Genomic DNA, 14062 nt, shown 5'->3' with positions numbered 1-14062 from the left:
CCCGCCTGAGACAGGCTCGGCAAGTTCTTACCGGGCGAGGGAGCTCTTTCGGGCAGTGGAAGGACCAGCCCGCTCGCCCCCCGGTGAGGCAGCCTCAGACTCCAGCTCGGTCCTGCCCCCCACCCTGGTCCGCCCCGCTCCCCGTTGCCGAACTCGGGCGATGGCAGCTGCGGCCGTGCAGGCTGCTGCTACCCGCCAGCACTTCGTGGTGCGGTGGCCGGGCGCAGCAGCGGTGCCTCCTGAGGCAGCATTGCTGCTGCTGTAGCGCCCGCCATGAACAGCGGCAGGCTGGCTCTCCTGCTCCCCCTCAGGGGATGGAGCCTCCAGAGGTGCTGTCAGCAGCGGACTTCGGCGGGGTGAAGAAGCTCAGCTTCTGTCACTGTTAAGCCTTCACTCTCGTGGGGCTTCCGCTCAGGCTCCCAGCCCAGCCGCCACCGCTTCGGAGCGGCCAGATCCCGAGCCCTTCGGGGCGTCTCGAGGCTACGAGCGTCTTCCAGCCTGGAAATAAGGGCGCGCATGCGCCCTGAAGGAGATACAAGGCGCACGCGTGTCCTCATTCAGAGCACGCATGCGCACTGTATCTCCTTCAGGGCGCACGCGCGCCCTTATTTCCAGGAAGCTCCCGGCCCCCGACAGCACAGCAGCCGAGGGGTTCGGGAGCTGGCGGTCAGAAACCAGTGGGGAGGTAGCGAGCCCCGTGGAGGGCTCGGCAGGTGAGTAGCAGGAATGGCCTGGCAGGCCAATATAAGAGGCTTCGTGGGCTGGATGTTGTGCAGGCCTGCCCTTGGCAAACTACCATCTTTCAGTCTCAGACATCCACCTGAAGCATGAAGGCAAGAATACTGATCTACCTTGCAGTGTTCTTGTGAGGATTATTGAGGGGAAATGCTTACATTACTTTGAACACTCAGAAGCACTCTGTAAATGCTTAGTAGTAGCAGTAGTATTCTTAAGCTAATGTTTTACTTTTCTCAGTTTTCCAAGGAAATGAATAATTTACCAATGCCCTTCCCAAGAATATTTCCCACCCTGTGGAATTGCTAACTCCAGGCAGGAATCTGAATTTTGTACTGCATCCTGTATGTTCTTGGCATGAGAAGCCTAGTAGTAGAAATTATCAACAGAGGTTTGGGATAGAGCCAAACTTTAGGGGAGAGAGATGTGTTCACAAACTACAAAACTTCTTTGGTACATCAGAAAATTAGCATTTTCATTTAATTGATATTTGAATGCATCAGGAATATTGTTACAACCTAATTGTGTGAATTTGACCCTGTTGTAACAGTTCAAACACTTAATTTTGTAACTTTGTTTTGTTTATCTTCTGTCTTCTAGAAGCTTGTGGGAAAGGTGGCTTTGTTCATTATGTGTGCGTCAGTCAAATATAACACCCGGGGTCCAGCCCTTATCCCAAGAATGAAGACCAAACATCGCATCTACTACATTGCTCTCTTTTCCATTGTGCTGCTTGGCCTCATTGCCACAGGCATGTTCCAGTTCTGGCCGCACTCTATAGAATCCTCAAATGACTGGACAGTTGAAAAGCGTAGCATTCATGATGTACCTCTAGTCAAGATTCCTGCAGACAGTGCCATCCCAGAACGAGGAGACCTCAGCTGTAGGATGCATACATGCTTTGATGTCTACCGCTGTGGTTTCAACCCCAAAAATAAGATCAAGGTCTACATTTACCCTTTAAAGAAGTATGTGGATGAATTCGGCACACCAGTCAGCCAGACTATTTCCAGGGAATACAATGAACTGCTAACTGCTATTTCTGACAGTGACTTCTACACAGATGATGTCAACCGTGCCTGCCTCTTTGTGCCATCTATTGATATGCTGAACCAGAACACTCTTCGTATTAAGGAAACGGCTCAGGCTTTGGCGCAGCTATCCCGGTACCTACCAAAACCTTATTCTTACTGCTAGGCCTAGAATAGGAAACCAAGGATAAAATACTAAAGCCAGATAGTAAAGAAATGCATGATATTCTAATATGATCATTGCTACTCATGTAAGCAGAGTAATGGTCCTCAGTTATATATGATCTCTCATTTCCAAGTTTAGTGATGAGTGATGATTGTCTATCACTAATGGGTTGGGTCAATTGTCAAGCAGGCCAGCTGCAATCTTCCAAGTGTGGTTGGACTTCAGCTTGGAACAGAAACCTGTGGGTATGATGTCACTTATGGCCAGCTTGAGACTATTGCGTTACCTTATTTTACTTCAGAGCTGTTCCTTTTAACGTGGCTTCAGATGTGTGTTCTCTTCTGAAGCTGTGGTTCCTGGTATGTGTTGTGCTTAAATTTCCCTTCAATTTTTTTTCTTCCTTAGTTGGGATCGAGGGACAAATCACCTGTTGTTCAACATGTTGCCTGGAGGACCACCTGACTATAATACAGCATTAGATGTTCCAAGGGACAGGTAAGCAACTTGCTGCTGCTCTAAAGTTTTTTATAACAAGTCTCTAAACTAGATAGACTAAGAGCTGTTGGGAGCCCCACTTCAAATACTGACTGACATCCTGATTAACAAAGCACTGGTGCAGATCAAATGCTTCTGAAGAGTTCTGGACTAACACTTCACAAGTGTGGGCGGAATTTCAGTTACCTCCCCTTATTTCCCAGAAGCCCTTTGTGTCACCAAAAAATATGACCCTGAGGGCTGTGTGACCCTCAAGGTCATATTTTTGGGTGACACTGAGTGCTTCCTGGGAAAGGGGGCATCATCAAAATTTTCCTCTACTGATGAGTCGGCAGTGGAACTGAGTGAGTTGAAGTTTTCAGAAGCACTAGTGTTTCTGCTGTTGTGCAGATAGTTTATCAGGATGTCATCCACTTTTCTGGGGCACTCAGAGCATTAGCTTCTGAAACTCAAGATAATGCAAATGTGGATTGCACTGTACTTGTTTGAATTTTATGTGCTGCTTTCCAAGAATTGTTAAACAACTCTTAACTTGACCTTGATTTATATGTATCACAAAGGGCAACTTCCTCCTGAAGAGGAAAACTTCATTTTCAGTGGAATGCTACTTACAAACAGTTCTTGGGTTTATGTCTATTTTCTTTCAACATTTGGGTGCATTTATACTGAAAAGGCATGAAGGGTGGAGTTATGATTAGTGAAAGTTTTGTCACTGACTTCAGAGAGATGTGGGTTATACTCCAGAAGATGTTACTGAGTTACAACAACCCTGAAATACTTTTTCTGTACTACTTGCTGTCTGTTTCAAACATTTCATTCATTTTAGAGTGGGTAGCTTCTTCAGAACTAGAAGGTGGCTGGATTTATGTCAGCACAAGAAATTAGAAGTGGTGGAACATATGTTCTCAGTCCTTGGCTGTACGCAAGGAATCCATAAAGACTTTTAGTTGATAAGCCTCAGATTCAGTGGATGTTTGACATGGTTGGCCTGTAGAGGGCAGTCAAGCATTAATATAGCTAATCTAAATTTCTTTTCTTGAAATCTCATATTACCCTATATCAGCTGGTTAAGAGAGTATAAAAACTCTCCCTCTAAATCAGACATAATCTTTCTGTAGGGCGTGATGGTTTCCATCTTCTGTTTTTTTACTCCTTCACCTGCTAATCAGAGATGTGATGCTACCTTAAAATATGGAGGCTTCATTTTTTGTTATCGTGCTTAGTGATTTGTACATGTATCTTCCAAGGATTAATTAAATGAGGATTAAACCTATTGGCTAATCTTTCTTTAAAGCTAGTGACTACCCTCACATGTTGTGGCAAGGAATTCCATGTGATATGCGTTCTGTGCTTCTTTTTATTTGTCCTGAGGCTACTACCAATTTCAGTAACGACACCAAGTTCTAGCATCTAGTTGACAAATATCTTTAGTCACTTTCACAATGTTCATAATTTTGTATATATCTATTAGATTAGATTGACCTTACTTATTGAAGCTGCTGTCCATAACACTGACAAACTATGAAAATAAAACACAACATTACTAAAAGTAGTAGAAAATAGCAGCATCCAATATGAAAGAGTGTCAAAATCAAGCATCAGTTAGGCAATGTGCTGGTAGTCATTTTTTTAAAAAAAGTCCCAACTTCTTCAGCTTTTCATTATAAAGAAAGTGTGGCTCTTCACACAGATGGTGTGGTTGCTGCCCAGACTTGTACATGCGGTACTCCTCATGCCATTAATAATATGAATTCCTTATTGAAGTAAAACATGATTGCCTTGAGTGGTTGTGAGTTCTGTGTACAGATTGGAGCTCCAACAGATGCATGGATCCTCTGGACATGGGTGAATGTGTAGCTGTAAAGATCATAGACCTCGGTATGACAGTGACAATTAGGTTGAAATGTCCATGCACACTTTAGAAATAGCAGTAACCTTGGGTGACTAGACAGCACATGAGCGAGATCTTCAGAGCATAGTGATAGTTTAGCTTTAACAAATCAGGGGACATTACTCTGTCATATGTATTTAAGATTACACTTGTATGCTTACCAAGTGTGTATTAAAAACATAGTGTTGGATTGTAACCAGCATTTGTGCGAGTGGAACTTTCACATGTACGAGGAAGGGAGTGGGCTTTCCACCAGCAACCTTGAATCGGCAGCACCCCCCCCCATGCCATGTGTGGCATTGATCTTGGAGGTCACCAACCCTCAAAGTTGGCTCTTGGGAGTGGGTACTGGAGGCTCCAGGACAAAAGAGGTGGCAAGGAAGTACCATTGCACCCCCAGGCCCCAATGAAGACAGGACACACTTAAATGGAATAAAATAGGGCCACTTCTTTTGATGTACAGCAGAAATAGGACTTGCAACGAGGTACCTAACTAACCAGAGTGCGGGTACTCCTCCCGTGTGACACAGCCTCCTAGGGAGGGCCTTCTCACACCAGGGCGAAGGGCCGGGTGCTGATTCTGTCAGGCACCAGATCCTGACATCCTCTCACCATGAGGCTTTCCCCTGCTGAGAGGAGGGCAACACAGCCTACCCCAACCCAAGCTGCAGAACTATGAGTGGGGAGCTGAGCCACCCCCCCGAGGTAGGGCCATTCTCAACCCTCCAGGCCTCAAAAACCCCGCCCCTTACCTTAAATGGCCCTCCAGCTCGACACTATTAATCAGTCTATCTACCCCACACCTGCACTCTCCTGCCACAGAAGCAGGGCAAACATCTGTTTTGCCCCGCTTCTCCCTCCACCTCACTAGCGCTTCCTGAATACTTCATTGCAAGTACTGGAGGAACAGCTTGATCCCCCAATCAGACAGACATACTCAGTCTCCTCTCACCAGTGAACCTGTCTGGACCCAAATAGGTGACCCCCTGCCGGTTTCCTTGTGCACCTTTCCGCGTGCCTGATTGAAGCACAGTTGACTCCATTCGCCCCTCCACCTCAGTTGTGGAACCATTTTGGACCAAACCAACCGCAGGTTTGTCCACCACACAGCCAGCCTTCGTGGGTCTTTCCAGGCCTTGCCCTGCAGCAAGCTGATGTTCTCGCCCCCCAGGCGAATGACTAGTAGTATAATGGCCTTGCCCCGTAGCAAGCCAATGTCATTGCCCGCCCCGGCAGTGCCTAGCACATGTGTTGGCCGCAGTGGTGTACTCATCCAGCAGTGGAAGGAAAAGGTTCCACAGTGTTTCTTGATGCCCCCAGCCATTCCGTCTCCACATCCTCAGCGAGGCCCAACTGGGTGCCCACGATGGCCAGCCGAGCCCTCCAACTGGCAACTCTACTGGCCCAAAACACATAGCTGTGACCGTAGATGAGTACATGAAGAGGGAAAGGAGGCTGCTGGTGGTCTGCATAATAAAGGCAAGTTAGCCCCCTTTACTGCTGCAACAGACATATGTAGCGGTGGCAGTAGCTTGAACACCATGCCTGCTGTTGCCACTGAAGAAGCCACCTCGATCCTCCAGGCTAAGGTCCACCCTCCACAATGCTTGGTTCAAAGACAAGAAGTGTTATGTTACAAATGGAAAGGACTTGGAAAGAGCAATCTAGGAACAGAGTGCCCTACTGTGGCACCGTCACTGTGCTCATTGTAACTTTGAAGTGATTCATGAGCTTGTGAAGGGGGAAACTAATTAAAGACTTTAAAATACAGCCACGTAGAGGGTCTACATCCAGATGTGACTCTTGCCTTCATGCTAAAGGTGTGGAGTGTCACAGTGCTCCTAAGCTGTAGAGCCTACCCTCCACAAGACAGAGAAAGAATCACCACGCCCCCTAGGGGTGATTCACAGTGATCGTTGTGCTCTGCTGGAAGCAAGCAATCATTACAAACTCACCTTTATTGAAGTTTAGAGAGTATGTTGCACTGGCCAGTAACAAATTTGGAGGAAAGCCTCAGACTAAGGTCCGGCAATGTAGGTGAGCACCTGTCAAGTGACCTGAACAAATTCCGGCAGGAACATGAGACTACGCCCCCACCCCCAATACACCAGAATTGAATGGTGTGGCAGAGAGGAGGTTTGGCAAACAAGTTCTGGGGAGAAGCTGTGAGGTCTGCCTGCAATTTACAGAACTGGTTGTCACCAAAGCATTTGAACTTTGGTCACAGGATCCAGAATCCTTGATGTTGAAACTGGTGCTACTGAAACATGCAATGTTGTGAGAAGACAGTTGAACGAACTTTCATACATCTCATGCTAGCCAATGAACCTGAACCAAAACCAGACTCAGAAGGGGTTGCACAACCTGAACTGGAACTGAGCTGTTCACGGAGGCTCAACAACAAGATTGCACCCAAAAGACCCTCACTCATGAGTGAAGAGTTGCCTGAACTAGTCTATGCTTATCCTTTAATAATATTAGTAGATGGGTACTATAAATGTAGACATAAATGCATGTATGAATGTATTGTTGTATCACTCAGATGTAAACTCTTCTGCAGTTATGTAGCACAGAAAAAAGACGTAATTTCAGATTAACCTTATCCACCCAAACTAGAGGGTCTGGTTTAGTGGACCACGATGCCAATTGAGAAATGTGAATGGACTCACTCAGATTAGATCACTACATGTATCTCATATATGGTGCTCTGGCACAGGCACAAAGCCTCCTATGTTTCCAGTCCACTAGGTTTACCCCATGCATCTGATTGCGTAGAATCTAGGGAATGTACTAAACTGGATGACCCTGCTCAGGGCAATCCCCAAAGTTGATAAATGAAGGAAAGCTGCAAAGAAATTATTGAATCCTTGGACCAGATCAGGATGTGGATCCTTGTGGAACTACCCGCTGGAAGAAAAACTGTAGGATGCACGTGGGTCTCTAAAACCAAACAAGATGTAGAAGGGGGTGTTCAACACTATAAGGCAAGGCTAGTAGCTAAAGGATACAGTACTCCCAAGCGAGACATTCTCACCAGTCATGAAACACATTTACATCAGAGCAGCAGCCAGAAGGAAGCACATTGACCACTTGGATGTAAAGACTGCCCTCCTACATGGAGAAATGGAGGAAGACATCTATATGCAGCCACCACCAGGCTTTGAAGAACCTGAAAAAGAGGGGCTTGTGTACCAACTTCAAAAGAGCATCTATGGCTTATAGCAAACTGCTAGAGCATGAAAAGAAAAGCTAAAACAACTGCTGCCCCAGGAGGGGTTCACACAAGGACAGGCTGAAGAATCGGAGACAATTGATAGACTCTCATCTGGATTCATGGTGATGACCTGATTACTGTACATAAGGGAACAAGACAGCCATGAGATTGTACAGCACCAACAAGGAAATAGAGGCAAGAGACTTGGAAGCCTCACCCACTACCTTGGCCTCCAAATAGAAAGAGAAGAATGATTGGACTCCAGTCAAAAGGCTGGGGAGAAACCTGAAGGGTCCCACACACTACGCATCAGGGTTCCATCAAGCAGCCACCTCAGACTCGTGGGATACATGGACACAAATTGGGCTGAAGACAAAGCTGATTGCAAGTCCACCAGTTCTTTAAATGGAGCCGGAGGTGTAAGTTGGACTAGCCAGAAGCCATCACTCGATGCTTTCTCATCCAAAGAATCTGAGTACATCTCAGCCACTGAAGTGTGCAAGGAGGCTGTGTGGATACACAACTTACCGCTGGACTGTGGGATTGAAGCACGAAGGCCCCCTGAGTTGTTCACAGCCCGCCAAAGTTGTACTCAACTCTCACATATGGAGAAAAACCTGCACCAGAGAAGAGGCCAGCCAAGCTGAAGTACTGCCTGACTGAAGAGATGGTGACAGATGGGTTGACCAAGCTGCCACCAAAAGATCGGTTCCAGATGCTTGGTGAGAAGAAGGTAGTCATGAACCGGTGTGACAGGTGCTGAGAAGGGGAGTTGGAGATCTAGCTCCTACTGGCGTTCATCTGTTGCGCCCATAACCCTAATAACCACTAGGGGCCTTGGGAGTTGAGATTGGCCGTTAGGGTCCCTCTCTCCCCCTTATTCATCTCTGCCTCCTTGGCTCCTCCACTGCTGGAATGCACCCAGGAACTTCCCAGGAGTGACCCCCCCCCAATTCTTCCCAGAATGACTGCTGCTCTTTCTCTGAGCACTCTGCCTTCTTAGGTCTCTCTCTGACAAACATGCAGCCAGAAGTTAGATGTAGGTCTCTCCCTATCATCCTGTACTTCTGAATAAAGTAGATTAGTTTAAACTTACCTGAATCTCCGTACTTATTATTTACAAGCTGTTGCCCCAGGACCCTGTCAGCTTTTACCGTGAGAGTTGCAGTTGTTTGCTAGCCTGAGTCCCTGCCTTCTTCACACCCCCATTGTACCCATTCCAGACCCCGCACCATGGGGGCCTGCTAACTGGACTCTAATGCCTCCAGGCGGGACAAGATCTGCACTCTAACAAGCTGCCCCTCGTCCTCAGAAGAGGAGGAAGACTCCAGCTCTGTGGGCTAGGGCACTGTATGCTTAGGGGCGGGTGCCTTCCCCTTCGGCTCACTGGGTCCAATCTTAGCTGCCCATTGCTGAAGCCACCAATCAAGTGCCCCCCCAGCAATTAAATCAATCGAGTGCTCCCACAGAGTGGGGAAAGCCCCCCCTGGCAGTCAATACATTAATGCACCCCATTACCATCAAGAGGTAATGCCCTCAATCGATGCATTCAGGATGCCCCCGATATTAAGACTGTCTCCAATCAAGGAATTAAGTCTGCTCCCAAATCAGTGTATTATTATTGTTGTATTTTTAAATCTTGTGTGGGATGCTGCAGCCACGCTGCAGAGTGACTGGACCAAATAGAGGCTGGCTGGTGCTGTAACTGGCCCAGCCTCTTCCCTGATTGGCTGATACTGGCCACGTGCTGGGGGAGGCAAGATGGCGGTGCCATGCCTGCCTCACCTACCGGGGGCACAACCCTGCCACCTGCTCCATTGTGCTGGTGTGGCAGTGGGGATCGGCATTACATGAGTGACATGCTGCACATGGGTCTCTGGATCCAAGCCAAAAGTTTGGGTCTTAAAGCTAGTTGCTGGCTAGCCCTGCCCTGGTAGAGTTCTCTCAGACCTGTATAAATTGCCACCTTCCCCAGAGAAAGACATATTCTAAAGGCAGTTTATTTCCCTGCTCCCACTATATAGTTTGAGCACTGGGGCTAGAAGGCCTGGATCTTAGTGGAAGGAATGAGGCTTCAGGGTGAGCCTGGCGGCCTTTCTAGAGCAAAGACGGGACATCAATTGAGAAAACTCAGGGAAGAGGGAAGTCTCAAAGAATGGGCGATGTATATGTCTCTTACAGAGTTGCTTGCACTTGGAAACCTAAGAGTTAATCTTGCAGGTTTTTTGTTGCAGAGTAAAAATCCAAGCTGAGGTACTTAGCTGGGTGTTGGTTCCCTGTGGCTTTACTTGGGTAGATGCACACCTGTTTTCTCAAGGTTGATGAAGTGTTGTTACTTCGTTTACCAGATCCAATTAAACAATGTGGTTACTATTTTCTAATGAGGGAGGAGAAATAATGTGTAAAAATGCAGAAGTAACACATGAGCCAAATCCAGCCTTTTCTTTCTTACTCCACACCTCCACATTCATTAGAATGAAATTTGAAACGGGAGGCTTAAAGAGGCGCAGCAGCAATCTACAAGCAGGTGGCTCTGAAAGTGTGTGGAAATGATGCAAGAGAATCAATTCTAGGTTTAGGACTTAAAAAGTCAACGCTTCCATCCTCCAAGCAGCTTATTTTGCTGTTAAAGCCCATCTAGTTTTGGCTCTTATTTGGGGGTTTACTCCCTTCTTTCTTAAATTGAAGATTTGAAATGTTAAATTGCAGCAGCACCTTTCACTTTGCATCCTTCAGTTAATGTTAATTGTCCCTCTATTCCAGAGTTCAACAGCTGTTCTGAAATTTCTGTGCTCAAAATAAATCATGCAAGTAACACTTATGTAAACTTGCCTATCCTGATAGGAACCAAATGTTTGGTTTTTTTCAGACTGGGTGTTTTTGGCTAAGGAGGAGATGTATGGATGAAGGAGTACATGGGTATAAGGACTTGACGTGTGAGTGTGAGAGGGGTACCCCGTTGGGGACTGAACCTCTACGCTCATGAGCATTGGAACCATTTGTTGACATATTTTTCAACTGTGCTTCTTTGATTGTGAGAGTTCGAGAACTGGATTTTTAATTTTTTTTAAATGTTGTTTTTCAGAATCTGGAAGAGGTATAAGATTTTATCTAAATTTCTATGATTCTGTAAAATTTATTTATCACTCCATGGACAGAGCTCCTGTTCATAGGAGAGTTGCGGTCCTTGAGCATAGGTGCTTATTGTCTTTTGTTAAAACACTTTATCTACTAAAATCAAATAAGCAGGTTATTTATCTCTGTATACTCCGTGTGCTGACAATGAGGGAGCCTTGGCTGTCGTGCACACAGGACAGGGCCTTCTCAATTATTGCCCCCAGATCTTGGAATGCTCTCCCGGTGGGCATCTGGTCCTCAGTCTTCATCACAGTTTTTAAAAAGCAAGTGAAGACTTGGCTCCCCCCCCCCGGCTTTTAGATGAGTGTATTTTTGTTGTTGCTGCTTTGTATTTTGTGGTTATGGGGTGTGTGTGTGTGAGAGAGAGAGAGAGAGAGAAACCTTTGATTAGATTTGCATATTTATTTTCCATTTTAATATTTTGAAATTTTTATTTTATTTAACATTTTTTATACCACCCCAAACTTGTATCTCTGGATATTTTATAATTAAAATAATTTAAACATTAATGATTTAAAACAAACATTAAAAATTAAAACCATAAATCTAATAAAAAGCCTGGGTGAATAAATGTGTCTTAAGTGCCTTTTAAAAAGTTGCCAGAGATGGGGAGGCTCTTATTTCAACAGGAAGTGCATTCCAAAGTCCAGGGGCAGCAATGAAGAAGGCCTGTTCCTGAGTAGCCACCAAACTAATTGGCGGCAACTGCAGACGAACCTCTACAGATTATCTTAACAGGCAGTGCGGCCCATGGTGAAGAAGTTGAAGAAGAAACCCAGGGCCTAAGCTGTTTAGGGCTTTATAGGTAATAACCAGCACCTTGTATCTTGCCTGGAAACTTTTAGCAGCCAGTGTAGTTCTTACAACACAAGAGTAATATGGTCTCTCCTAGATGACCCAGAGACCAACCTGGCTGCCACATTCTGGACCAACTGCAGTTTCCGTTCTACATTCAAAGGCAGGCCCACATAGAGTGCATTGCAGTAATCCAGCCTAGAGGTTACCAGCTTATGTACCACTCTTCTGAGGTGGTTCATCTCAAGAAAAGGACGCAGCTGACATATTGGCCAAAGCATATAAAAACACCTCTGGCCACTGTCTCAGCCTGGGACACTATGGAGAGGTTCCATCCCATAGTCTGCCCGAAAGCCACTCTGCAATGGGTCTAGATAATCAGTTTCCTCCAAGACCGCCTGGAGTTGGGAAGCCACCGCCTTCTCAATCATCTTGCCCAGCCATGGAAGGTTGGAGACAGGCCTATAGTTGCTTAACTCTAAGGGATACAAGGCAGGCTTCTTCAGAAGCTGTCTAATGATTGCCTCCTTAAGACAAGGAGGCATCCTGCCATCCCTCAGAGAAGCATTTACGATCTCTACCAGGCCCTCTGCAACAGCCTCCATGCAAGTTAGTATAAACCATGTCAGGCAAGGATCAAGAGGGCAGGTGGTAGGCCACACCATTCTGAGCAACTTGTCCACATCCTCAGGAGTCACAAACTGAAATTGATCCAGGGTCATCACATAAGAGGAGCTGCTGGACACCTTGGCATCAGACTGTAACAATTGTGGAGTTTGAATCTTAGGTCGGCCCGAATAAGAGAGATTTTTGTCCACAAAAAATTCATTAAAAATGTAACAGCAAGTAATTGTTGGTTCCAAGAACTGGTTCAAGGGGGAAGGAGCACAATTAGCCCCTTCACAGCTCTACCAGACGTGAACTTACAGATGTGATACGGGAGGAAAACAATAGCTTCTTTGCTGCACGTATCGTCTGAGCATAGATCTTCAAATGTGCTCTATGTAGTAGTCTGTTGGATTCAAGTCAAGTCTTTCTTGCACTCTAGTCGTCTACCCCACCGCTTCAGCCCCCATAGTTCTTCCGTATACTAAGAGGCCAGTTTTGAAGCTGGTTGGAAAGGATGCTTAGGAGCGCTCGTGCCCACTGCCCTGGTGAATTGATTATTCCAATTCTCAGGGTCACAAGCAAAGCCAACTCCGAGGCTTCTTGGAATCCTGTTGGATCCAATAACCTTCTGGGGCGGACCATCCTAATGGGCCCCTGCAGAGGTGGTACGTGGTTGTGAGTCCAACCTTAATCAGATGGTTGTCTCTCCATGACAATGGGGAAGTCACAGGAGTCCCCACCTATGGAACACCACCCTGTTCTGAGTGCAAGATCAGATCAAGCATGTGACCAGCAATATGCGTCGGTCCTGAGACCACTTGGGATAGGCCCATAGTTTTTTGTGGGTTTTTTGTACATTTATATCCCGCTCTTCCTCTAAGGAGCCCAGAGCGGTGTACTACATACTTTAAGTTTCTCCTCACAACAACCCTGTGAAGTAAGTTAGGCTGAGAGAGAAGTGATTGGCCCAGAGTCACCCAGCAAGTATCATGGCTGAATGGGGATTTGAACTCTGGTCTCCCTGGTCCTAGTCCAGCACTCTAACCACTACACCACGACCACTATGAACTGCTGAGCCGCCCCAGACAAATTGGTTCCAAAGTGAACATTGAAGTCCCCCAGCACCACAAGCCTGGGAGACTCCAACGCTAAGCCTGAGACCAAGTCCGTCAGCTCAGTTAGGGACTCAGTTGAGCAGTGGGGTAATAGGTACACTAATAGAAGTCCCAGTCTACCCCTGGTCCCCAAACTTAGGTACACATATTCAGTATGGTCAAACACTTGGACAAGGATCCTGGCAAGGGAGATAGTGTTCTTATAGACCACAGCCACTCCACCTCCCTGCCTACTTCCCATCCCCTGCTCCTCAGAGTACCCTGGAAGGAGAAGCTGGGACCAGATTGGGCCACCAGCTTCCCCCAACCAAGTCTCCATAATACATACCATATTGAACGCTTCATCCAGAATCAAATCATGCATGATTTCAGGTTTGTTCTGGACTGATCCGGCATTACAAAGGAGCAAGGTGAGGCTCTTTGGGTGGCTGGCATTGCTTCCCAAGGTCAAAAAGCTGGCAGGACAGCCAGAAGGGAAAACGACAATTAAGTTTCTGATTTTCTTTCTCCTGCAGTGGCTTGCTGACGTGTCCACATTACTTCATCTATTCCCCACCATCACTGTAATAGCTGCCCCATAATCAGTGGATACACCCCCTGTCTCTCCATCTCTAGACAGACCCAGACACATTAAAACTCAACTTACCCAGGATTAAAACAGATGCTGATTTTGAAAATACCCACCCACCTTTACGCACCATGAGGGATCCTGAACCAAACAGCCTCGCCCTCATTATTCCCCTGTGTGACTCCCCCAAAGGAGTTACTCCCCCAAAGGAGTTACAGACCAGTTACTCACCCATGCCCCAGTCCTGCGTACACGCCACACAGATGACACCCAGAGGCAGTAGGCCGCAGTCTCACAAGAGAAGC

At 46.6% G+C, this 14062-nt stretch overlaps 1 protein-coding gene across 5 annotated transcripts in view; it reads left to right on the top strand.

Moving 5' to 3' along the window:
- Positions 1–583: 583 nt before the first annotated feature.
- The window catches only part of EXT2 (exostosin glycosyltransferase 2), a 160433-nt gene continuing 146954 nt past the window's right edge, over positions 584–14062 (top strand). For 4 of the 5 annotated variants that reach the window (XR_008311287.1, XR_008311286.1, XR_008311288.1 and 1 more), the window contains exons 1-3: positions 695–833; positions 1336–1901; positions 2338–2427. Coding sequence is in view for 2 of the 5 variants with exons in the window: in XM_053271243.1 (XP_053127218.1) it covers positions 828–833; positions 1336–1901; positions 2338–2427 (662 nt within the window). In the remaining 3 variants the exon portion in view is untranslated. Of the gene's footprint in view, positions 834–1335; positions 1902–2337; positions 2428–14062 lie in introns of all 5 variants that reach the window. The other variant, XM_053271260.1, reaches the window with a different exon arrangement.

Source organism: Hemicordylus capensis, chromosome 1 (genome assembly GCF_027244095.1).
Source record: "Hemicordylus capensis ecotype Gifberg chromosome 1, rHemCap1.1.pri, whole genome shotgun sequence".
Lineage (NCBI taxonomy): Eukaryota > Metazoa > Chordata > Lepidosauria > Squamata > Cordylidae > Hemicordylus > Hemicordylus capensis.
The sequence above is the reverse complement of the archived record's forward strand: the minus strand, read 5'-3'. Positions and strand labels throughout refer to the sequence as shown.